General features: G+C 47.4%; 1 protein-coding gene across 7 annotated transcripts in view; it reads left to right on the top strand.

The window, feature by feature from the left end:
- The window catches only part of CRACR2A (calcium release activated channel regulator 2A), a 163,027-nt gene that overhangs the window by 62,656 nt on the left and 74,059 nt on the right, over positions 1–26,312 (top strand). For all 7 annotated transcript variants that reach the window (XR_005379744.1, XR_005379745.1, XM_038576493.1 and 4 more), the window contains 5 exons: positions 981–1,164; positions 4,932–5,078; positions 18,511–18,601; positions 22,474–22,569; positions 25,114–25,301. Coding sequence is in view for 5 of the 7 variants with exons in the window: in XM_038576493.1 (XP_038432421.1) it covers positions 981–1,164; positions 4,932–5,078; positions 18,511–18,601; positions 22,474–22,569; positions 25,114–25,301 (706 nt within the window). In the remaining 2 variants the exon portion in view is untranslated. The remainder of the gene's footprint in view (positions 1–980; positions 1,165–4,931; positions 5,079–18,510; positions 18,602–22,473; positions 22,570–25,113; positions 25,302–26,312) is intronic.

Genomic DNA, 26,312 nt, shown 5'->3' with positions numbered 1-26,312 from the left:
TTCATTTCAACCTGGGTCTGGCTGAGTTTTTTTTTTTTTTTTAATTTTTATTTATTTATGATAGTCACAGAGAGAGAGAGAGAGAGAGGCAGAGACACAGGCAGAGGGAGAAGCAGGCTCCATGCCCCGGGAGCCCGACATGGGATTCGATCCCGGGTCTCCAGGATCGCGCCCCAGGCCAAAGGCAGGTGCTAAACTGCTGCGCCACCCAGGGATCCCCTGGCTGAGTTTTCCAGATGGAGGGGAACCCACTGTCAGAGGACTTTCTAGAGGGTTTGAATAGACCAGTCATTCTCAAGGTACCCAGGAGGAAAGAGACCAGAGATTCATAAACGAGATAAAGAAACCTGATACACCAACAGATCAGATAGCGATCAGGTATTGATCAGAGCAGGTACTGGTCAGTGGGCAAGTTTTATCACACATCTGCCTCAAACAAAGTGCCATATAGTTTGTTTGGAAGTAGTTGAGGCCTTTCCTGACCTCTAGGAGCTTATAACTGCCTTGAGAGCATAAGACAGATTGCTGTACATTACAGGCAGTCTGTATGGAGAAAGTGCACCCAAAATTGTTAATCGCTAGTGAACGTGAAGCACGGTGATCCCAGTGGTGGGAATGACTAGCTTATGCTTCGGAGCGCAGTCAGGCTTGGAGGTTGATGGAGGGAAGCCTCTTGTCCAGAGAGGAAATCAGTGAAGAGATGAGCTCAAAGCCAGATTTTAAGGTCTAGGAACCACAAAGGCACCATCGTACCGTCACCCATTCCACCTTTCCCAGGTTCTAGCGTCTCTCAGCATCTTGTGGAAGTGGGAGAGCCCCCAAACCCAGGAGATAGTGTCCAGGAATGCTTGCCGTAGGGGGGTTGCCCTTTTCTTCTTTCGGATGAGCCTCACACGATTCCTGGCAACTAAGAATGAGAAGGTCTTCCTGGGTGAGTATTGCTCGCTGAATTCAGATCCCGGTGCTGTGTGTCCCCCCAGGTCACTTCTTCTTCAGCCAGAACAAGCCAGGTCAGGAAGATGCAGGGGAACAGGTGGCCCCGCTGCAGGAAGAGAAGGTGTACCAGTCCAGAGGGGAAGAGCATGTGGGCCACATGGATGACGATGAGGAGACCCAGTTCCAAACACTGATGGACAAACTTGGAGCCTCGAGGGTTTTGGAAGAGTAAGTGGTGACAGGGACTGGGGGATGGAGCCCAGCCTGGGAGCCACTGCTTCATCTGCCCCGTGCAACATTAGTGTTTGTTAGTGCTCAGCCACGCCCCAGGTTCTGGGCTGCCAGTTAGGAGACTTGCTCTGTCCAGCCTGCCCTTGGCAGACACTTGTCTCTGTTTCTTGTATTTTTCTTTTCTTTTTTTAAGATTTTATTGATTTAATCACAAGAGGCACAGAGACAGAGGCAGAGACAGGCAGAGGGAGAAACAGGCTCCCTGGGAGGAACCCGATGTGGGACTCAATCCTGGGATGCCAGGATCATGCCCTAAGCCAAAGGCAGACATTCAACTACTGAGCCACCCAGGCATCCATGCTTTTTGCATTTTTCTCAGGGGGAAACCCGGCTATGCCTCTCCTCACTCCTACCTGACGGTATCAGCACAGTCCTTGGCTCCGTGAGGACAGCTGTCGCAGACGGCTGCACCAGGCCTGGATGGGTTCTCAGGCCATTTTGCTATGGGCTCCCTGTCACTGCCACCTCACCAGCATTTCCACCTCCCCCAGAGTCAACCCTGGGGGGCTGCAGGGCATCCTGGCCAGCTCCACAGCGGCGTGCTCCTGGCAAAGGCACCTCATGTGGAGGCATTTGCACACTGCATCCCTGAGCCAAACCAAACCCATCAGGAAGCTGAGGTGGGAAATTAATCAGTTTTTTTCCAGCCCACCACTTGGATAATCAGTGATTCAGCTGAAAATTTCAGATAGCTGGAACTTCAAATAAAACATAATACCCCCATTTTTTTTTTCAAAATGGATCTGACATTTAAGATGAAATGAAACGAAACAAAAATAGGATAAAATAAGATAAAAAGTGGTGTGGTAGCTGGGGGAAACCAGTAGCTTAAAAACATGGAATACTGTGATCTTCTCCCTTTTCCCATTGCATTTTGCCTTTCTGCTTCTGGGCCTCTTGGTCTTGGGTTGGGTGTATGTATCAGGAGCGGGAATGGCCTAATGATTGGAGCTGATGTGTCCCGAGCCTGGGAAGAAAAGTAACCCAAGCTCTGTGGTTGAGAATGATGAAGAAGTAGCAGGAAAGGAGGGGCCTCCACACAACACACAGGCCAAAGCATCAGTCCGTAGCTCTGCAGATTTTTGAGCAAACTATTTGATAGACTACGTCAGAGTTGAGAAAGGCTGGCCAAAACCTGTGGCCAGACAAGAAAAGACAGGCAAAGGCCTGGGAGAGAGCCTGGTGAGAGGCTCTGGATGGGCAGTGCACTTGCCCCCAGGGGCAGTGGTGACAGCAGGGCAACCCCACTGCAGGCCTGGAAGGGGTGGGGCAGGGGCAGATCTGCAGGGTGTGGATGAGGGCAGGTGGGTGGGTGGGAAGTGTGTTAGTCAGAGACCCGACTCAGCTTCTCCAAGGACAAGAGGCCAGAGCATAGTGACCATGCCAGTGACCCCGTGAAGCCTCCTCCTGGAGGAGTGGGAGGAGGGCCCATATGGGTGATCCATAGCACTGTCAGGATAGAGAGGCACCTCTCCATCCATCCCTCCTTTCTGGGGCAGCCCCCCGCTTCCTTGCAAAGGCTTTCAAAACAGAGTTCACCCAATGTTCTTCTGAGGGCCTCTGTAGAGGCTTGTGGAGAACTGAGGTAGCATGAGGCATTCTGGGGAAGAAAAGGCTCTAGGGAAGGTTTCAGGAGTGGTCACAGAAATTGATATGCAGAAGATGGCAGCCAGCACTCTCCATCCCCATGGAAGCTAAACGGAAGGCAGTGGCTGTTGTTGCAGCATGAGAGGAATGGCAAGACCATGGGGCCCCAGATAAGGACATAAAGGAGGCTGTGAAGACTTTGGAGGTCTTTGAAGGAACCACTCCCCAGAATAGCTTGTATGTTGTTCTGGAAGTAGGCAGATGAGTCAACTGAAATCCCAGAATCCCATCTAGTCCTGCACCCCTTACAACCTTCTACGAGGAGCAGAAACAGTAGACTGGACGTCCAAACTCCCAGCTTTTCCCAGTGGTCTGATTGGCTGAGTGATTTGACAGTGTATGGGACTTCACTTATTTTTTATCAAGAATTGATGGGTTTGTCCCTTCTTCAGAAATCTGGGGGGAGGTGATACATCCATGATGAAGGGATTCAATGAGCTTTGGAAGAGGGTCAGGTGGGTCTGCAAATCTCACTGGAGGCTCTAGCCAATTGGCTCCTCCAGCAAGAACATGGCAGATATGAACAGACAGACCAAAGCTAGCAAGGTGGACCTTGATTTTATAATGCATTTACTTCATGAAGGGAGCAGCCTGTCCCAATGATGAGAGGCCATCGTCATATGTCTCTGGGATCTGTGTATCTCAACCCCCTATACCATCTCCATCGTATCTACGGTACAGTAAAGTGGGCCACCATAGCATGTTCCATGTGGGGGAAATGGAACTCATTCTGGAAACAAGGGAGGACCCTACTTTCCTTCCCTTGTTTCCCAGACCACCTCATGTCATATCAGCCCTGGGTTCTAACAGATAAGAAGTACTCATTGGGTGACGGGTGAATGTGGGGTCCAGATGAGTTGGAGGACTGCAAGGGAGGAAAAGTGGGAGGGACGATGGATGGATGATCTGCTAACTAGTCAGAAGTAGGTTTATGTCTCAGTGGGCCTCCCTCTGCTGGGTGCAAAGAGTCCTCTGCGTGCCCAGGCCCATTGCTAACATGGCACTGTTAGATGCCATTTCAGAGGAAGGTTGCTCCCATCTAGTACTTGTAACACAAGAACAAAGGATTTTATTCTTTATCCTAAGGGTTCCTGGTTGTAGCTACCCTCAGATCATCGTGGTTTTAGAATTTCATGGGTTGCAGATCAGACTGCTCTCTGGCTCTGTAGGATGGAGAGATTTTGGGGTTTCTCCAGAGAGGGATAGCATGGTCCACAGTGTATGCCGCTGCCTCCTTCTTTCTGTCACCGAACTGTGTGGCCCTATGTGTCTATGTACACACCTGCTCATTGTGCCTGTTGGCCAGGGGTGAGGCTGGCAGGAGGGAGGCTCTGGGCTTGTCACTCTGTGTCTTTGTCCCTCTGCATGCCTGTGAAAGCTTTCCATTTGTCATTCCATTTGTGTGCATACATCTCGCAGATTTGTGTCTTCCCTTCCTTTCACTTATCAGGTTTTCCCAGTGCCATGGGGCCCCAGTGGGGTGCTGCATATTCTCTTCTGGCCCCCACAGTGGCAATTGCTTTCTGCCATCCATCAGATGGCATGTCTGTACCTCTCAGCTGCGAGGACTGTCCTTCCTGGGGCAACAAGCTCCCTGTTTTAGTTCCATGGCATTCGTCCTCACATGCACTATGCTCCTGTCCTCCTCCCTTCTTCCTGACATTCTTAGATGCTTCCAGCACATGGCTGGGCATGCTCAGCACCACCAGCCTGTCAGGAAAAACCAGAGAGGTGGAAGCAGTGGAGTGCAAGTTTAAGGAGGCCAACACAGGAGCCAGATGGCCCCAAATTTGACTCTTGACTCTGTCATTTACCAGCTGAGTGCTCTGAGACAGCTCACTTCACCCTCTTCTGGGGGAAGTAGAGCACCAGCCTCCTAGTTTACCGTGATGGTCAAATAAGCTGATATGCATGGAGTACCTAGCATATAGCAAGCACTCAGTAAATGCTAGCCACTGCTAGATCACTGCATGATCGAGATGTGCTGGCTGTCAGTTTCACATCTGGGGACCTTGGTGCTCCCATGCTCAGAACTAATGTCCCCCTTCCTTTTGTAGTGAAAGTGATATCAAGCAACTCTGGCTGCAACTGAAGAAGGACAAACCTCACTTACTGTCCAGCTTTGAGGATTTCCTGACCAGGACCTTCTCCCAACTCCAAGAAGCTCACAATGAGAAGAATGAACTGGAGTGTGCCCTGAAAAAGTGGGTACTCAGCCTTGGCCATTCTCTGTACATGTGTGTGTGAAAAATAGAAACACAAAGTGTGCTTTCTCATTCCATGATGCCTCCCTGTCACTGTCTGCCAGAGTGGAGGCAGGGACCCCTGGCTATCATATATATATATACCCTTGCTCACGTTAATCAGGCCCTCATCACATGCCAGGCACTATTTATTATTTAATGTATTTATTTTGTAAAGATTTTATTTATGTATTTGAGAATGAACAAGTATAAGCAGAGGGAGCAGCAGAAAGAGAAGGAGAAGCAGATTCCCCAGTGAGCAGGGGCCTGACATGGGCCTGGATCCAAGGACCCCAGGATCATGACCTGAGCCCAAGGTAGACGCTTAACTGACTGAGCCACCTAGGCACTCCTCGCCGCCCCCCGCTTTTTGAAAAGGCTAGGCACTATTTAAATATATATACCGGCTCATGTGGACTATTCACTGCTCTCCACATTTTATAGTTAAAGACATCGAGGTATTAAAAAGGTAAATGACATGCCCTGGGGCATACAGCTTGTAAGTGGCAGAGCCAGCATTTGGAGCAAGACAGCCTTGCACCTGAGGCTGGTTGGAAAACAACTCTCCCTGCATCTAGACACTGAGGCCCGACACCTCGGGCCTACCCCCTAACTGCAGACCAGCCCTGGGCCCCACTGAGTCCCCTCCTGATCATTCTCTGGAGCATCACAGCCTCATATCTGTCCTGTTGCCTCTTGGCCACCAGGGCCTCTGCAGTAGTTAGTGGTTTCTCACACTTCTTTGCTTGGAGAAGGCAGCCCCAGCAAGGTGAACTCTGAACCTGGAGCCAACAGGAGTCAGCCTTGTGCCACAGGTATCGGGCCAGCCATTTAGATGTTCATTCATGTGTGGGAATGGGTGCCACCCTTGTCCATAGTCATCACATGTATGTCACAGCAGTGAGCTCACATTTGGTGAAGCACGGTGTAACTAAGCATGGTTCATAATCCTGAAGATGTGGCCAAAACACAGGGTTGGGTTTGGGTAGCACCTGGAAGTGCGCCGAAGCAGTCCTCCCAGTAATTCTGCCAGAGATCACTCCTGTTGTGTGGGAGTCCTCAATGCTTCCAGCGTAGACTATGCACCCTTCCTTGCCAAACTCCTGGTGCCTGGCACTGCCTCCTGGGGCAGGGCTTCAGAGTCCATGCTGCTAGACTTCAGAGTCTACACTGACATGGCCTTGGTGAAAGCATGCACGCCCCTGATTTAGAAGGAGATCACCAGGTGTCTTACTGCGTGGATCAGCCAACCACACATTACCCTTAGCATCTTTGCAGCTTGTGTCTCCCCTAGATCACTCTAAAAATAACTTGTTGGAGTCCATTAAGTTTACACAGATCTGGAGAAAAAAGACCTTTAGGAGCGTGAATTATGAGAAAGTTGTGGCCAAGTAGTGCTGGGGAAAACATGGTTTGGCTGGAGGAGTGTCATGAGCGTTCTGGGGAGAAGCTCCCAAGGCTCAGAGGAAGGAAGGGTTGAGGGTGTGCTTCCGCACCACTTTTAGCTGGTTAAGCTGTGAGTCAAGACAGAGCTGAGTTTGCATCTTGGCTCTGCCACTTACTAGCTGTGTGATTCAAGGCTAAGTTACTTAACCTCTCTGAGTCTCAGCTTCCTTATACATAAGATAGGGGTGATAACAAAATAAGTATTTGATGCATGTTAAAATAATAATGCTTATTATTTTAAACAGGTATGTTTCTTAGTCTTAGAGGATTCACTGGTTACAGTAGAGAGTTTGAGCCTTGATATAAGCAGTGGTGAAGTTTAAAGATCCATTTATATAACCTTCCAGATAACATGGGATAGAGCCAGTAGCATCGGCATCGCTTGGAAATTTCTTGGGAATGCAGAGTCTCAAGCCTTGCCCCAACCCTACTGGATCTGCATTGTAACAAAATGTCCAGGGGCTTTGTGGATTTGAGAAGTGGGGAGCTGGGAAACAGGAGCTCTGAATTTAAGTCATGCATGGCTCTCCAACCAGCTAGCTCTATGACCTTGCTCAAGTCTCTTGGCCTCTCTGAGCCTTGGTTTTTTCTCTCCTTTAAAATAAAGGCCTGTATTCTTTTCTGACCCTTCCTACACCCCTACTTTCCTCTGACCCCAGTGTTGATCACCCTGAAGAACTACAGAAACAGGTAGCATGTTGCAGAGAGGAGTACTCTTTCATCTAAGGGGGTTGAGAGTGGTCACAGCTTGAATGAGCAGGCAGTGACCCAGCTCATAGCCTGGAATCTTCCCTGCAGGGTGCTTCTCTGTGGCCCTGCACTCCCACAGGGAGAGAGCAATGCTCTTGACTTGTTTCGGAGCTGGGTAGCCCTTGCATTCATCCTAAAGTGGCCTCTTTTCGTGTTTTTGCCCTAATTTAAAGATTAAAAAGTTCTTGAGATGAAAGTCAAGGTCATTCTTGGCTGCATGTGCAAAGTTAGCTCCGCCAAAGGTTCTAGCTGTCTGTACCCATCCTCTGTCAATATCCCTGCCAGGTACAGCTGCCCTGGGTCAGCTGATGGGGGCCCACTCCTAGCTGGGCAGCTGTGGTGGGGCTGAGGCTTCCCAGAACTCTATGGCCCTGTCCCACACCAGGGGTGTTCTCTGGGTACAGAACCAGAGACCTGCGGCTCTAGTGAGCAGAGCACTAAAATAGGAAGCAGGAGAAAACTGAGCTCTTGCCCAGGCACTGCCACTGACCAGCTAGCTGTGTGACCTCAAGTAACTAGCTTTACATCTCTGTGTGTCATTTGCCTTATTGGCAACATGAGAAAATAGGGTTGGTGTTTTTCAAACTTCCTGTGATTGTGACTCGCCAGAAAAAATGCATTTGACTTTGTAACCCCCATACACTTAGGTGTGTGTGTAATTTAAAATTTCCTGAAATGGAGTTCACCCTTACTGCATGTGACATACTCTGACATTCTCTTTTATTCTCGTGTCTTCTATTAAAGAAACAAAAACGCTGGTCACATCCCGCTTCTGGGTTATGACTGGACCAGATGATCAATAAGGGTCCTTGGAGCTCAGTAGTTGGACAAGAAGCTGGAAACCCCGATAGCATCTAGAATATTTAAATGGGAGTCTTGACAAATAACCCAGGGTGAGGTTAAGTGACTCTGAGACATCTTCTAGGAGATGAGTCGGGGAGTTTGGGGCTGTGTGTGGGAGCAGTGTGTCCAGGCATCAGTGGGGGAGGAGGAATGCTCTGGGGAATGGCCCGATTCAGGCTAGAACATCTCCCAGGCTCCTCCATGGGCTGGCTTTCCAGTGTGGAAAACTGGAAACATTTCAACTCCACCTGGAAAATGAGCACCTGTCCCGAACATGGCTGTAGTCATTGGTGCTGTGCACATAGCCTGGAGACCCAGCGCATTGTTACTCTTGCCTGCACGTAACAAGCACTTATTCTGTGTCCAGCTCTGAGTTGAGCAAATAGAACTCAGAGTCCCCATCTTGGAGGAGTTTATGATCACGCTGATAAGGTCAAGCTCATACCCCTAAAAATTCTGCCATAAAGCCCACCAGAGAATTCCTGTAGCATTGAAATGCTAGACAGCATTGCCATTGGCAGAAGAGGCTTTTGCTTCCTCCTCCTTTTCCAAACCACACATCATATTTCTTTCTCCTGTGGAGCCCATAGAAAATGAGGCTGATTAGGGGGTGGGGGTCCTGTTCCAGCTCCCCAGGCTGCATCATGCCCCACAGGGTTACTGTTTTGCTGCAGTGAGCAAACCAGGTCCATCCCAGCTTCCACTTCAGGTTCCCTCCAGGTTCTGGGGTGAGGGGGGTGGCGGGGGAGAGGGGTGGAGGAGTCTGCAGCTAGCTTGAGTTCCTGGGACAAGCTCCTGATAGCTGGTGTCGGGAGACCAGCCTCGGGGGCCTTCCTTACCTCACTGCCTGGGATTTTTTTTAAAATTTTATTTATTTATTCATGAGAGACACAGAGAGGGAGGTAGGGACATAACAGAGGGAGAAGCATGCTCCCTGTGGGGAGCCCGATGTGGGGTTCGATTCCAGGACTCCGGGATCACGCCCTGAACCAAAGGCAAGACACTCAACCACTGAGCCACCCAGGTGCCCTGTCTTGGATTGTTTTGTTATTGTTGTTTTGTTTTGTTTTGCACTTACATATTGGGAATAGGGGAAAGAGGCCAGTCTGGGAGCATTCAGTCTCCCACCCCCTTGTCCTTTGGAGTGAAGGTTGAGTTGGAATGCTGAGTCCAATGTTGGACTCAGTTGTATCTCCACTGGGGAGTAGCCACAGCCCCATGGGGTGCAGTGGGCACAAGGTCAAATGCAGGAACCTCAGGCTGAGGCCCAGTTCTCCCTCTAAACTTCAGAACCTGGAGGATGCCCTCGCATCTCTCCCTGGAAGTGGAGGCTACCCTGTAATAGAGCTATGCTCCTCCTGTTCACCACACAGAAGCTCAGAGAACTTTACATCTAGCATGATGGATACAATGTAGGCTTAGGAAGGACTTCTGGCCATCAGAGTTACAAATTCCTTTGCCATGGAAAGCATCTCCCCAATTACCTTTTCGTGGAAGGAAAAAACAAACCAAGCTTCCGCTCTCCAGGACCTGTAGAGTGATACTGTCTGGAGGCAGCAGTAGATTCAGATATTTTGCCAGAATCACTAGGGGATGCTGAGGTCCCACCCCAGGAAGGCCGGATTCATTTGGTCTGGGGTGGGGACTCGAAGTCTGTATTTATAAACTGTCCTGAGAGATTCTGACTTTTTGAGAGAGAGCACAGGCACACTAGTGAGTGCAGGGAGGGGGAGAAGGAGAGTGAGAGAGATGCCCAGTGTGAAGCCCAAAGCAGGGCTCGATCTCACAATCCTGAGATCACGTCCTAAGTCAAGAGCAAGAGTCAGACGCTTAACCTACTGAACCACCCAGGTGCCCCGGGATTCTGACTTTTGGCCAGACTTGGCATCTGCCGGATACATGGACCTGGCTGGGTTCTTTACCAGGATCTAACCCTGAGGCTGGGGGTAAGGATGACTTAGGTGGTGTCTGGAGAGTGCTTTGAGCTCTGGGAAGAAAGTACTTTCTAGATCAAAGACAGGCCATGGGCTGTGCTCTGCCCTGCTCAGTCATCTGTAGCTCAGTAACCCGGGGAAGCCACCCAGGCTGCCTGCTTCACATCACTGGTGGGCCACACTTGGCCTTGACAAACTCAGAAGGACTCCCCAGGGCCTTGTTGGGATCACTTCCTCATCTGCACAGTCTTTCTTGTGCAACTGAGTCCTCAGGCAGTTTCTTGGGGGGCATGAGGGCCCTTAAATTGCAGCCCCTGCCCAGCCACTATCCAGGCACGTTCTGTCTAGAGTGGTTTCCCAGGGCTCTGGGATGGTGTCTAGACCAGGAGAGAATGTTTCTTACGGCCTGACAGGCAGCCTATCTATGATACCTGCTGCCCTGACATAAGCCTGAGAATTGGGATTCTGTAATATGAAGCTGCAGGGACAAGAGAACCTTTGGGGGAGGAGAGTCATCGTTTCCCAGGCCTGGGTCCTCCCCTGTACTCAGACCCTGGGTATCTGGATGCCCATAGACTTCCTTGCTCTGACTCATTTTTTTCACATGCCAAACAAAGAGGTTGGGAATACATGAGCTTTGTAAGCCCAGTCTCTGATGGGGAGGGGAATTCTTCCTCTCTTCATATCTGCCTTTCATCAGACTGTCTGTGCAAACTAGGAGACGTGATCAGACCACTGCCTGTCCAAATGGAAACAGATGAAATCAGGATGGCTATGCTCCAAGGCCAGAGGCATGTCTAAGTTCTACCTTGAGTTCAAGCTTCTGTAATTTATCTAACATGTAGAAAAATGCAATTTGTCCAAGGTCAAGACCATACCTTCATTCATGGAAGGAAGAAACTACTTTTTCCTGAAATGATTTCAGCACACCCCTATCTAGAACCTAGAAGGTTGACCAGATAACTTTTTGAGACCCTCTGAAATCTGAATAGATTCTCTTTCTAAGTGGAGGCAAAAAGGAAAGAGGGAACAGGAGGATATTTTGACCAAGCAATACTCTATAGCAGAAAGGCCTTGGCCTGTGTGTCATTAGCTGGAACCCCACTGGAACTGAGCATTATTGCTTTACTCCAGTGTGGTACCTTAACTCTCCATGTGCAAATCACTTTGTGAAAGTTAATTAATTTTTGCCGTCCCTGTGGGAACCTGGCAGGGTAAGTTATTGCTAACTACATGTCACCTTCCAGTTCCCTGCAAATGAACTGTAAAGGCCTCTCAGAGCTAAGCCTTGTATTTACATGAGAATCACTGTATCTCCACCCTTCCTTCCTTCCCACACATCCATCCTATCCTAAATCTCTAATACCACACACATGCTAATGGTTCTCCTTTACAAAGCAGGCATCTGCTACACTCGGGCACCCTGAGAGCCATTCTATCCTCTAAGCTGGACCTGGGCTTTTCATCCTGGTTTTCAATAGGACTCATTCTTTTAGATCCGTGACTGCCCTGTGGCATCCTCAGTATATAATTGTTGTTTTTTTCCCTTCACTGTTGAAAATCTCCCTTTTCTGGACTCAGCCTCTCTTAACTTTTTCCCTAAGAACTCTACCATGACCCCCACTCCTCGAGTGGCTTTGTCCACTTCCCTCCAGGTAGGGCTCTGTGATCACTCACAGAGTTACCATCAACCAGAGCCAGGAAGGCACGGTGGGGTGGGGGCTACTTCAGGATGTGTGGCTTCTTCCCCTTGTTTTTTTCTTCCATGACACTTTTTAATATTGGACTTGGTGTTCTTAGATGCTAAAATCCTGGGGTACAGAGCCCATTCCATAAGTCTAAATTATTTTACCCAGAATGTTACTTTACAAAGGGCTTAACCAGTACTTAACGTTGATGGTGATGTTATGGCTCTCTCTTTTTACACTCGGTCTTCTCTCCTGAGCCACCTTTGGTTTTGTCCTTTCTGGAGTCTTCTGTTTCCTATGTTTCCCATTTTCACACATGTCTGCTGCTGCAGGATTCCCCTTCAGTTTCTACTTGCCCCTTGGCTGACATCTGAAGGAATGTCACTGAGAACATGTGACTTGTCCAAGGCCACAAAGCTTGTAAATGTCAGAATCAGGATTTGACCAAGGCCTTTTCACTCTGGGTCTAATGAATTCTAAGCCAACCATACCTGTCAGCAGGTTATAACCTAGACTACACTGGAATATGCTAGAGGCACTATCTAGCCATTATACTGAAAGAGCAAGAAAGTGAGGATAAATGCTGGTGTTCATGACTACTCTGCTGCCTCCTTCCTACATTTGCAGGGGAATAATTAAAGACTGCCCTGGGTTGTGTGGGAGTGTTTTGAGAATGCCTAATAGAAGATAGGTTGAATATTTATGCCCACACGGTATTAATAGTTCAGAGAGCTCTATTACAGATTGCTGCCCTTGTTTTTTCAATATTTTTACCAATGACATGAACAAAGGGAGATAAAGAAGAATATTTTGTAGTAATTGAAAAAGTTCCATCCATAAGGAAGATACAACATAAATAAATTTTTAGGCCTTAGATAATATAGCAGCATAATAGATAAGGCAAAAACTTTTAGAAAAACAAAGAAAATTTGATGAAAACAAGACTTTAGAAGATTTTAACAAACATCTAGGATTTGATACATTAGTCAGGCAAAAAGTACAATAAATATATAAAATATTTAAAACTATCAACCAACAAGCTTAATTTAAGAGATAAATATACAGTCGTGTATATTTACACGCCCCACAATAGAACACACATTCTTCGCATGAAAGTAATGCAAAAACTGATGTTTTTGACTACACAGGAAAAGTTCATAGATTTTAAGAAGTAGATACCTTACCAGTATATATATATATATATACCAGTATATAAATATATATATATATTTGCTAATACAATAAACTAGAAACCAGTAGTTTTTATATATTAAAAACATTCCATAGGGGTGCATGGGTGGCTCAGTTGGTTAAGTGTCTGACTTCAACTCAGGTCATGATCTCAGGGTTCTGGGACTGAGCCTTGTTTCAGGCTCTATGCTCAGCAAGGAGTCTGTTTCTCTCTCTGTCTCCCCCTCTACTCCTCCTTCTGCTCGTGCTCCCTCTCTCAAATAAATAAAATAAATAAATAAACAAACAAATAAATAAATAAATAAATAAAATCTTAAAAAAATAAAAATGAAGACACTCTTCCAAACACCTTTAGATGAATTAAATCATCGAAACCAATAAATCAACATAATACATTATTTACTTTACATTATGATTGAAAATTTAAAATACCAACGAAGATTGGAAGGTCATTGAATACACTGGATGACCAATTGGGATCCATTAAGATAATGTCAGGTTGGAAAGATGGACTGAATCTAGCAGAATTGCGTCTGAGATCTTGCTCTGATGTCCAAAAAGTCAATGACAGAGGCACAAGGTGGAAGAGATATGATTTAGTAGCACCATCTTTAAAGGAAAAACAATTACACAGACATAAGATTTAGAGGTTTTACTTGACAAATGGGTTCGGCAGTCGTCAACTGTGATGTGGCTGCCAAGAAAAGTTAATGTGATTTTAGGCTGCATGAATAGATATGCAGTATCTAGAACAAGAGGCATAGTCCAGCTCTAAGCTGTGCTAATCAGACTTCACACCCTGGGCATTCAGTCTGGGGCTCCATGGCTGGAGGAAGCTAAATCAGGGCATATTCAGAGAAAAGTAAAGAGAAAGGTGAAAGGACACACAAAAAAATAAAAATAAAAAATCCGTGTGAGACATGGTTGGAGGAAGTGGAGAGGCATGGCATAAACCCAAGGCAACTCCTTGAAGTCTTAATGCTGTTTTCAAATATATAAAAGGTTTTTATGCAGAGCTGGGATAAGGTCATAGAAAGATATATTTCTGTGATCCGGAATATTCCAAAGATGAAAGAGCTGTTTAGAGATCCAGCCAAGTTTCCTATCACTAGAGGTGTTCTAACCTAGTTTGGGTAAATATGTGGCAGGGACATTGTGGCAAGGGTTTTAGCACTGGGAAAATAGGTGTTTGGATCAGATAGACCTTCCAACCTTGAAATTCTTCAGTTCCTCTATAATCTGGTATTCCCCCAGTATGTTCCTTCCATGGGCTATTGAGTTAGGTGTCCAAAGACTTACATTGCTTTTGTACAGATTTTCAGCATTCACATTTTGGCATTGACCCTGTGGATGACAAAAATGTCTGGGTGTCCTAACCTAGTTGAGACAGCATAAGCCCAGATGAGACAGTTTTTCAGGATTTTTTTTTTTGAGATTTTATTTATTCATGAGAAACACAGAAAGAGAGAGGCAGAGACATAGGCAGAGGAGAAGCAGGCTCCCCACAGGAAGCCCGATGTGGGATTCGATCCTGGGACCCCAGGATCACACCCTGAGCTGAAGGCAGACTCTCAACTACTGAGCCACCCAGGTGTCCCAATTTTTCAGGATTTTGAAAGTAAATGTTCAGTTAAAGACATTTGATGTTAAAAGAGTTCAGAGAAAGGGTCAGTGAGGAATCCGATAGGTGGCAAAATCCACACAGAGAAGATGAAAAAGTATATGTGGCGATATGAGTGGTTTTAGAAATTGTGGTAACACCGGTATATATGCTAAGCAAACATCATCGGTGGCTTCTTTCCTTTGGTGGAGGAATATGGTGTGCCTGCTGACACAGCACGCCACATGTGCAGACGTTTTCAGAGTGTCTCTCACCATTACCGTCCTCACCACCGCTGCAGAGCTCCCCACAGGCACAGGCTTCTGGCTCTGCAGCTCCAGCTTACACACAGCCTGCGTGTCTAACAGATTGATACGACAGGAACTTTATTGGTAAAGCTTTCTGTTCTGCATCTTCCTGATTGCCTCTTACCTATGCCAAACCCAGCAACACTTATCCTTGAAACTTAGACTTCCTCCCCTTTGGGAACAAAGGCTCTGGCCCTCCACAGCCCATGACAATAATTACAATAATAAATAATCCCCTACATTTATTTAGGGCTTTGCAGTTCCAAATGCTTTTCATGCCCTCTCTCTTGTTTGTCATGCCAGTGCTGGGGCAAGGGAGGACAATCGGGGCAGATGCTACTCTGGGATGTAAGGAGGTCAGAGTGCTCAAGGTCACACTGAGGATATGAACTGATTTCGGGTTCAGAACTAGATATTAAGAGCCCTGAGCTGGTTTAGTGGTATGAATGATGTGAACAGCACCAAGATGCTCCCCATTCCTGGGGCTCATGTGTCTGACTAAGGCTGGTTATGAGTCATTCAGTCCTATAGGATTCATCCTCAGAAGACCTTCAGGCCTGGCCAACCCCCTTAGGATGCCAGCTTTATTCAAAAGAATTTCCAGAGGTTTGGTTCCATAGATGGGTCTGGTTAGATTGGACCCAGGCTCATTGATGCCTACCTGGAACCCCAGGCTTTCTTTGCAATGGACTCAGCCTTTGTTAATGAGGGCTAGAAGTAGGCACCATTCAGAGGCTCCTTTGGCCTTCCCCCTATTTGTTTTTGTAGCATTCTGAAAATTACTTACTTTATGACAAGCAAACTGACATGTGAGCATAAAAACCAAAGTTTATTAATTTAATCCAATAAAACTTAGAGTAAAGTTAATATAATGCATTTAATGATGGTATAGAATTGATGCCCAGTATGGTTATTAAGCACAAGTGGTAAACAGTTTATATGGATGACTGTAATTAGTATTGCTTTATCAGAGCAAATCAATTTTTAAGTTTCTCTCATCTCACTTTATTAGTTCTTCAGTATTTATGTAGTTGGAATCACTATCTAAAGTTGTCCTTGATACCATTTGCCATCTAGCACCTGAATTTCTTTGAACATAGAGAGATAATTCCAGGGACCAAGAGAAGACTTTCTTTCTGAAAGTCCCTTCAAAAAGCATGATTTCTGTCCTTGAGGTGTTCCTATTCAATAACAGGTACCTCTGATCCTTATTTTCCTCCAAGATTTTCTTTCTTTCTTTCTTTTTAATTTATTTATTTAACAGAGAGAGAGAGAGCCAGAGAGCACAAGCAGAGGGAACAGCAGAGGGAGAGGGAGAAGCAGACTCTCTGCACAGAGAGCCTGATGAGATTCAGGGCTTGATCCCAGGACCCTGAGATCTGAAAGCAGACACTTAACTGACTGAGCCACCTAGGCACTCCTCTCCAAGATTTTCTTATACTTGTTATGGGTAAGCTAAAGACAAAAGTAACAATCTAAAACATTTCTCATTGAGCAAGAAGAAATTTCTTACTCTTAGCCAACAAGACAGTTCCTACACCCAGGATGGTAGTAAACACAGGGCTCCAGCACACAGAAGTTACCTTTTCTATTACTCAGCCATTAGAAACGACAAATACCCACCATTTGCTTCGATGTGGATGGAACTGGAGGGTATTATGCTGAGTAAGTCAATCGGAGAAGGACAAACAGTGTATATTCTCATTCATTGGGGAATATAAATAATAGTGAAAGGGAATACAAGGGAAGGGAGAAGAAATGTGTGGGAAATATCAGGGAGGGAGACAGAACATAAAGACTCCTAACTCTGGGAAACGAACTAGGGGTGGTGGAAGGGGAGGAGGGGGGGGTGGGGGTGAATGGGTGACGGGCACTGAGGGGGGCACTTGACGGGATGAGCACTGGGTGTTATTCTCTATGTTGGTAAATTGAACACCAATAAAAAATAAATTTATTATAAAAAAAAAAACACCAATTTCTGGAAAAAAAAAAAGTTACCTTTTGCTGAGTGCATCCTGAGGCCATTGCCATACTAACTCAAAGGGTTTCTGGCTTTGAGGGTATAGCCAAGAGAGGGAACCTAGAGGCTTCTGCTCTGATATGAATGACCTTGGCCATGAAATCTCACACCAGTTCCTTGTCTCGGTCAGTTTTGTGGTTTCTACAGAACAGGCCGAATGCCAAACAAAAAAGGCTCCTTAGTCATGCTCAGTCTGCATGTGTGCCGGTATTAACAAGTGAGGAAGGGACATCCTCAGGCAGCAGGGAAGGCCTGGCACTGGATTGGAGTTCTGAGTGGACATTAGGGAGGTGGTGGTTAAAACAATGAAGGGCTCAGAGGAATAAACACATTGCTATCCTAAGGTTTTGTTCAGAAATCTCCCCAGTACCTCTTAGAACTGAAAATCAGAGCCATTTCCTTAATTATTAAACTCTCCTTACTTGAATAAAGGGCAGAGAGGGCTTGCTACCATTTGAGTTTAGAATGGTAAGTGCCAAATTTTACAGTATGCATGTGTTCAAAACAGACCTTGAGAGCCAAGACATCAGCCTGCTCCTGAGCCGAGATTCCACTTAGCAGGTGAGAAAGAAAACCGGGAGGGACTGAGCCAGAGAGAACCTAACTACAGGTTGGAGAAGAGGTGTAACAGTGCAGTGTCCAGGGAATGGGAATGCTTTGGCTGGATAACCTCCATTTCAGTTCAAATGCTCAGCCTTCAGGTTTGAAACTGGAGGTGATGAGGGGTGGGGGGAGGCATTCAAAGGTGGATCTATCTTGGGAGAGAAAGAGGAACAATGCCAGAGAGGACCTATAAACCTTGTTCCCATAGCCATATTTGTCTTGGTCTCTATATAGGAGCAGAGTACCCAGGTATTTACTTCTTGTCCTGTGGGTCTCTTCAGGGTAGAGAGAAGATGCTGGAAGGGTGGATGAGGACGTCTCATTATCACTACCCACCTTTAACCAGGCCTGCCCCTTCTCATGCCATCTGCCTGGGGCCCTGGGCCTGAGATGGCATGAGCACTGGACAGATGTGGCCCCTCCTTCCTTTGTAGGGGGCATGGTGGCAGTGGTTGTCATTGTCATGGAATCTTGAGATCTTCCGAGAAATGTGGATCACATAAACTTAAGCATACAATTGTGGCACAAGCCCTCTACAGTGTAGTTCAGGGAGTGCTGAGGTAGCCAGGCATCTGAAATTGGAAGGGGACCAAACAAGAACCCAAACCAAGAACCCAAAAATAAGCCTGCACAACACAACTTTATGCTGACTCAGGTGTAGGGAGCAGCAGGCCAATAGGGAGGTCCGTCTAGCAGATGCCAGGGGGCTTGCTGTTGACATAAAGCAGGGCTAAGGAAGATGGAGCCAGGGAAGCCTCACAGAGAAGTGTGTGGGTCAGCTAGAAATGACGGCCTCCTCATCTAGGAGGAGGAGAAGGTGCTGCTAGGTCTGTGTGGTCAGCTAACCCTAAGGAACTGATCCCGCAGCTTTGGCTGACCTCACCTACACAGTCACCCCCACCATCCCAAGCTCCTGACTGAGTTCTGGTGCCCAGGCTCCAGGACTTGTGCTCTGGGATAAAGCACATCTATGTCGACCTCATCAGACTCTCCTTCTGCCACTTTTGCAGGAAAATTGCTGCTTATGATGAAGAAATCCAGCATCTCTATGAGGAAATGGAACAGCAGATAAAACATGAGAAGGAACAGTTTCTCCTGAAAGTAAGAGTCATCCACACTAGGGCTTGGCCCCGGGGGCCCAGCGGAATGATCACCTGCTCTGACCCCCTCCCCAGTTTAAGATCGCAGCACCCCTACCCATTGCACTGTGGGTTCCCTGTTTCTTTGCTTTATTTAGATTTTTCACGGCATCTGTCACCTTCAAATGTGGCAGTTAATTTCCTTGCTTATTTTTGTTGGTTGGGATCTGTCTCCTCCTAACAGGAAAGCTCTGCAAGAGCAGGGATCTTCACTTGCTCATGTGTCCACAGCACCTCAGCCATACTTGAATAGTAGGCACTCAACAAACACATGTTGAATCACTGAATGAACGAACAAGGGACAAAAGAACGAGCTAATAAATAAATGAAAGGATGAGGGTCCATGCATTGCCCCATACAGCAGCTTCTAGCCTGGGTCACATTGGCTGATCCCCACACCTAGATGGCAGGCCCGCCTGAATGCAGTTCATTCCGCTGGGCACCATCTCCCAGAGCAACTCCCAGCAACTCCCCTCAGGACACCATCATTAGAGCCTATGCTTCCGGTCCTTTCCCTTAGACACCTAGAAAATGTAATGCCCAAGACAGGTCAAATTCCCCCCTTCTCAGACACTGTGAGAGAACATTTAAAATTTACATCCCCTTGTCCTAGTCTGAGCCTCCTATTAAGCCCTGCTATTTGTGTTGAGAGGTCAAGATTGGCAAAATTCTCTCTTTTTTTTCAAGCTAAGCAGGGTCCTCTTGGGAACATATTTATGAAACAAAGCTACAGGAAACTCTCTTATCCATTTTTGGATTATCCCCCTGGTGGGGTCTCAACAGAAAAGTCTTTGATCTTAAATGGTAGCCTCCTCCCTTAGTTCAGGCTGCTGTTAAAACAGTGCCATAAAATGGAGTTTTATGAACAACGAATATTTATTTCTCACAGTTCTGGAGGCCAGAAGCCCAAAACCGGGGCCCCCATGGTGGTCAGGTTCTGGTGAGAGCCCACTTTCTGGTTTTGGCTGTGGCCTTCTCCCTGTGTCCTCATGTGGCAGAGGGGGCAGGCAGGTGCCTGGGGGTCTCTTTCATAAGGGCACCAATCCCACTCATGCAGGCTCTGCCTTCATGACCTACTCACCTCCCAAAAGCCCCACCTCCTGGGAGCACCACCTAGGGGATAAGTTCTAACATATGACTTATGAGGATACAACATAGAGACCACGTCGTCCCCTGCCTCTCAGAACCATACCTGGGCTATGGTCACAACCCCATCCCTCCTCCTTAATGCAGGTTGGTTTGAACTGATTTTTAATTTTATGCTGGCTGGATTACCCACACCAAGGCTCTATTTATTATCTATCACAAATGTCATTCAAACTGAAGTGGAGGGCAGCCCAGGTGGCTCAGCGCTTTAGCGCCACCCTCAGCCCAGGGTATGACCCTGGAGACCTGGGATCAAGTCCCACATGGGGCTCCCTGCATGGAGCCTGCTTCTCCCTCTGCCTGTGTCTCTGCCTCTCTCTCTCTCTGTGTGTCTCTCATGAATAAATAAATAAAATCTTAAAAAAAAAAAAAAAAACTGAAGTGGAGTCAGAATGCTTTCCAGAAAAAGCCAGTCATATTCTCCAATGAGACCCCTCTGAAGGCTTGTCAGTATTTCCAGACCTCACCCCCCACCACTTATTCTTTTTTGGAGCTTTAGAACATTCAGCCTGTCCCGGACCTTTGGCGTAGTTGGATGAGTATCAGGCAGACAGAACTCAAACACTTGTCACCTAGTGGACCCTAAAATAGTTTTCTGAGAACAGCAGACTTTTTCCTCCCTGCAGTAGGGGAGCCCCTCCCTTTATCCCAAATGATCTACTGCTGGGCCATGACTACAGGTCAAAGTCCTGCTAAAGAAAGAAGCATGCTACCAGAAGTGAAAGGTGGGCCAAGGCCTGGGAACTGGGAATGGGATGAGGTCAGAGGAAAACCTTCAGAGACACATTAGGATCATGCCAGGTGATAGAACCATGCTTCTGTATCCCTGCACCCAATCTCTGCTCCCTCCTTCCCCTTCTTAGTACCCCATGCCTTTCAGGCCTGGTGCCTAGATTTACACTTTTTGCATAAACATGGAAACCATTAAGATGTGTTTGGCTTTGCAAACACCGGCTTTTGCTTGACCACAGCGTGAGGACAGTAGTATTACAGTTTATTTTTTCTTTTTTTTTTTTTTTTTTAAGATTTTTATTTATTCACGAGAGAGACATAGGCAGAAGGAGAAGCAGGCTCCCCACAGTGAACCTGATGCAGGGACTAGATCCCAGGACCGCAGGATCATAACCTGAGCCAAAGGCAGACACTCAACTGCTGAGCCACCCACGGGTCCTGGTGTTACAGTTTATGGCAACATGGGAGGGGCTGGCCCTTCTGGCCAGTGCTTGGATCCCGGTGCTACAAGTAGCAGTTTGACCATGAGGGAAATACCTATCACTTGCATGCTCCAGCTCCAGGATAATAGATGCCCTGGACAGTCTGTGCCACCAAGGGAAATAAGACACTCTGCAGGCCCATTGTGGGGATGGCAGCATGGCACTGGAATTCTGGAGCTCCCCGTCCCCAGCACCATGCATGGGACACCTACTCTGTGTGCGATGACCAAGCTGAGTGAAGCTCGGCCCCTGGTCAAAGTGTGGAGAGCAGGAGCTGCCTGGTCAAGTCCTGCCTCTGTCCACTGCATGTGGTTGACATGAGGACAATCACAGGCTTTGCCTGAGCTCTATTTACCTACCAGAGAACGGGCTGAGGAACCAGGTAGTGTCTACAGGTGATGAGCCCGGGAACTAATCCTGAGCCAAAGGCCTGTACCCTGGGAGTGGTTGCGTGCCCTCCCGCCCCCCGGGGCGCTGTCATGCCCATCCCCGTAGCCCCTGTAGCATGCGGCATCCCACAGCTGGGCATTCCTCCTGAGCAGGCGGAACCCCGGGGCTCCTGCAGTGAGCTATATGGACACTGTAATGGTTTCTCCTCTTCCTGTATGTTTTGCACCTCCTCTCTGCCTTCAGGAGAGTGGCGAGCTGCAGGTGGCCTGCATATTTTTGTTTTTATCCTGTGAACAAAGAAATAATGATAGATGAGTGAAGTAAGTCAACTGGGTAAGGCCACGGCTGGAACCCCAGTCTCCTGACGCCCAGCCGAGGGACCCGGGCTCCCGCTCCGTGGGAGTGACAGATGACCGGACAATCCACATAGTTTTCTCTTTACCCCATGCTGAGCTCCTCACCGGAGTTCTCTGCTCAGAGCAGAAGGAAGGGCTGTTGTTGAGCACAGGAGCAGAGATTTCACAAAGAGCAGGGCTGGGCCAGCTCAGTCAAGCTGGGGAAGAGCAAGGAACCACACCCTAGAGAGCTAGAGAGGAAGATGCCTGCTGTGCCCTGTGTTTCCTGAGCAAGGGCAGTTTAAGTTCGAGTGCTAGTGCCCACCATGGAACAGAGAATCCACATTAAAAGGTCATTCTACATGCCCCCCCCCCCCCGCCGTTTACAGATGGGAAGATTGGGGCCTAGGATTCAAACTTAGGCTCCTGTCCATTCTCTGTGTTCAGGACTCCACCACCAACTGATGCTGCCTTCTTTCTGGGGGGCGGCGCACAGACATCAGGCATTAGTCATGGTCACACTTGGTGGGAGTTAGTGTCACGCCTTACTGAGGGCTCACCCTCTCTCTGTCTCACTGGGCCTCGCTGGCCAGCCAGGCAGGATACCAAAGCCTGGAAATGGTGTGGGAAGGGCCTCTAAGTCCCAAAGGATGGGTGGGCTCTGTTTGTCGAGCAGGTCCAAGGTGGGGAAAATATCTACATCCCAGGTGCATATTGGGCCTCACATGTCCTTCTTTCCGGCCTGGCAGGACACAGAGAGATTTCAGGCCCACAGTCAGGAGCTGGAGAAGAAATTATTGTCGAAGGAGCAGGAGCTGGAGCAACTTATCCAGAAGCAGAAGAGGGTATGCTTTCATTGTGACCTTAAAGCACCTGGCTCTTCACTCCATCCTCTCCTGGCTCTTGCCCACTTTCCCTGCTATTCACTTAAGGATTTGGGTTTGTTTGTTTGTCTGTTTTTAATCCAAGAAGAGCCATTCAGCTGTACAAAAGATAGCATTTGAAATCACAGGTGATCCCAGGATAAAGCCATTACCTCTCCAGTGCCAGGTGTTTCATTTAGGAAAGTTGCCAAGAATTCTCTCCTTGAGGCATCTGAAGATGTCGTCACATAATTATGTTCAAGAGCCACCAGAATGCCAAAATGTTCATTTATTTCCTACATTCTGTGTAAGAGAAGAGAGGGATGCTGAGGTACAAGGGACATAGTCACTGATGGTGTAGGGGAGGCTGCAAATGGTGATGTCTTCCTGCCTGGATAGCCATGGGTATCTCCAATTGGAAGAGGCTCTTCAAAGATCAATTTGTCCATCCCTTGTCTTCCTATTTGCCCGGGAAAGGTTTGCATCCTTTTTTTGTGGCTGTTCCCATCAGCCCACAGGATGGATGCAGACACCAGATATTCCTCTGATGGACCTGAGCCCCTGGGAGTCAGTCTGGGTGGTGCATCATATAGGGCAGTGTCCATCCACCATGGCTGGTCAATGAACCCAGGAAGACTGATCACTTAGGCAAACTTGACTCTCACAGCTTCCTCACTAAAGCAAGGGCCTGTCGGGGACAGAGGCCCGGGTGCCACTTGGCCTCTCGTTTTGTTTTGTCTGGCGCTGGAAGGAATCTAGACCTGAATAGACCCAGACACGTTGCTTCCATTTGAATAGAGAGGCTATTTTTAACAACACATTAAAATATGTTCAAAGCTGCCCCATGCTGAAGCTAGAGACTGTCCCCTCGGCTGCTACCCGACTTATGGATTTTGACTTCTTCCTTCTGCGAGCAAGATGATTTCAACTCCAGAAACTGCCAGCTGCCTTGCCATTCCCCTTCCACAGCCATACCTTCTCCTACTCTTTCTTCTCATCACTATTATGCATTAAATTCTTACCAATTAGACTTATCCCTCAAATGAATGATTGCCACTCGATTTAATTACTACATGCTTGCCTGATTACACAGGAGCCTCTTGAGAATCACACAAAATTCCTTGTTGCTGCTTCCTCCGCCTCTTACTGGCCACATTCATTAAACTAAATTTATTATGATATATTTGCTTTGGTTTGAGTCCTCCTCTGGTGAGAGGGTTGGAAGCTCTGCAAAGCAGAACCAAACCACCAGCCAAGAAAAGCTGCACTTATGCAAATGCAGGTTTTTTAGTTGCTTTAGGGATATGAAAAAAGGTATATGTTTGGTTTGACCTGTTTTAGCTATTTCTTAAGAATTTCCAGGGTTTCTGGACACCATACAAAGTTTCTCTAGCTTAAAGGAAGTGGACTTATTTAGCTGAGTGAAGAAAAAAGGGAATAAATAGATTAACTGTCAGCATTTAAAACTGAGAAGGATGGTTCTATGAAGAATGCCACTTAGCTGCTTTCCGTGTCCATTAGGGCTGAGGGAGACAATTGGCTGAAAAGACAAGAGGGATTTAGGGTGTCTCTTTTATTTTTAATTTTTAATTTTTTTCATTTGTTTTTATTTAAGTTCTATTTGCCAACATATAGTATAACACCCAGTGCTCATCCTGTCAAGTGCCCTCCTTAGTGCCTGTTACCCAGTTACCGCAACCCCCTGCCCATCTCCCCTTCTGCAACCCATTGCTTGTTTCCCAGAGTTAGGAGTCTCTCATGGTTTGTCTCCCTCTCTAAATTTTCCCTGTTCAGTTTCCCTTCTTTCCCCTATAATCCCTTTCACTATTTCTTATATTACCCCTATGAATGAAACCATATGGTGATTGTCCTTCTCTGATTGACTTACTTCACTCAGCATAATACCCTCCTCCAGTTCTATCCATGTTGAAGCAAATGGTGGGTATTTGTCCTTTCTAATGGCTGAGTAATATTCCATTGTATACATAAGCCACATCTTCTTTATCCATTCATCTGTCGATGGACACTGAGGCTCCTTCCACGGTTAGACTATTGTGGACATTGCTGATATGAACATTGCGGTGCAGGTGTCCCAGCATTTCACTACATCTGCACCTTTGGGGTAAATACCCAGTAGTGCAATTGCTGAGTTGTAGCTTTTGAGACCATGGATGAGATGATAATGATCAGCATAATCATCCCTGGGATGGGGGACACAGATGGCTCGTTCACCTTCCTTCCCTAGCTGTCTTTGAATGGTGCTGCTCCCTCCAGACTTGTTCAGGAGCCCTGTGGAGACAGGGGAGAGAATGAGATATGCTCTGAAAGTTCCTCCCTGCCTCCAAAAGGGCATCCCTGTGAATTAAGGAGCAGGACAAAGCCTATTGAGGCTCAGGGACAGCGAGGGCTGGCAGCAAGGGCCTCCCACCCACCAAGTGGAGAAAGTGAGGGGAAGTTGCGGGGCACAGGCCAGACTAGATGATGGTTGTTTATCATTCCTTTCTGCTCCCCCACTCTCCTTTCCAGCTGGAAGGCCAGTGCACCATGCTGCAAAATGATGAGCATGAAACCAAGGCTGAGAATACCAAGCTGAAAGTCACAAACCAGGAGCTGGCTCTGGAGCTGGAGCGGACCTCCCGGGAGCTACAGGATGCCCAGCAGCAGCTGGAAAGCCTCCAACAAGAGGCCTGCCAACTCCACCAGGAGAAGGAGATGTGAGTAGGCCTTCAAGAGCTCCTGTCACTGCTGGCCAGCCCCACCCCTTCCTGTGAGCGAGCTGTCTCCTCTCTTGGAGACCCTGTTGCCTTGCTTATCATGTGGGGCTTGCGGGCTCCTTGCTCCCTGAAAACCTCTTCTGGGATCCTGAGGCCATTAGGCAGACCAGTACTGTGGCAAGCATAATCTAGGATTCATAGGAAATCTAGAACCCTATTCTTGGAAAATGTATTATGTAATTAGAAGGACGCATTATTCAACCAACAAATATAAGGCAGTAATTGAGAAAAGACTGAGTGAGCAGATGGACCATAAGTGACTATCAGAGTTTTTTTTTTTTTTTTAAGATTTATTTATTTATGTGAGAGACAGAGAAAGCATGTACACATGAGCAGGGGGAGCAGGGGGAGGAGCATAGGGAGAGGGAGAAGCAGGCTCCCCACTGAGCACAGAGCCCATTGCGGGGCTTGATCCCAGGAACCCGAGATCACAGCCTGAGCTAAAACCAAGAGTCAGTCAGTCAACTGACTGAGCCACCCAGGCACCCCTTTTTATTTTATTTTTAAAAACTTAAAAAAAAGTATTTGAGAGAGAGAGAGAGGTAACTGTCCTGTTTGAGAGACCAGGGAGACTCAGGACAAGAGTGAAGCAGGTAGGCTCCTGAGGGTCAGCATAGAATCTGATGGAGTGTTGGGACGCCCAGGCGGCTCAGTGGTTGAGCATCTGCCTTCGGCTCAGGGCATGATCTCGGGGTCTGGGATCGAGTCCTGCATCGGGCTGCCCGCATGGAGCCTGCCTCTCCCTCTGCCTGTGTCTCTGCCTCTGCCTCTCTGTGTCTCTCATGAGTAAATAAACATAAAATATTTTTAAAAAAGGAAAAAAAAGAATCTGATGGAGCATGTGACAGTGCCCTGGAATCTTCACTCCAGTCTGCCCACTTTCTCCTTTGGGTGGGCCCAGTGCAGGGAAGCCCGCATCTCTCAGGGCCCAATTTGTCCGTGAGCTGCTTT

The sequence above is a fragment of the Canis lupus genome, chromosome 27 (assembly GCF_011100685.1).
Source record: "Canis lupus familiaris isolate Mischka breed German Shepherd chromosome 27, alternate assembly UU_Cfam_GSD_1.0, whole genome shotgun sequence".
Lineage (NCBI taxonomy): Eukaryota > Metazoa > Chordata > Mammalia > Carnivora > Canidae > Canis > Canis lupus.
This window is presented reverse-complemented; position numbering and strand designations above follow the sequence as displayed.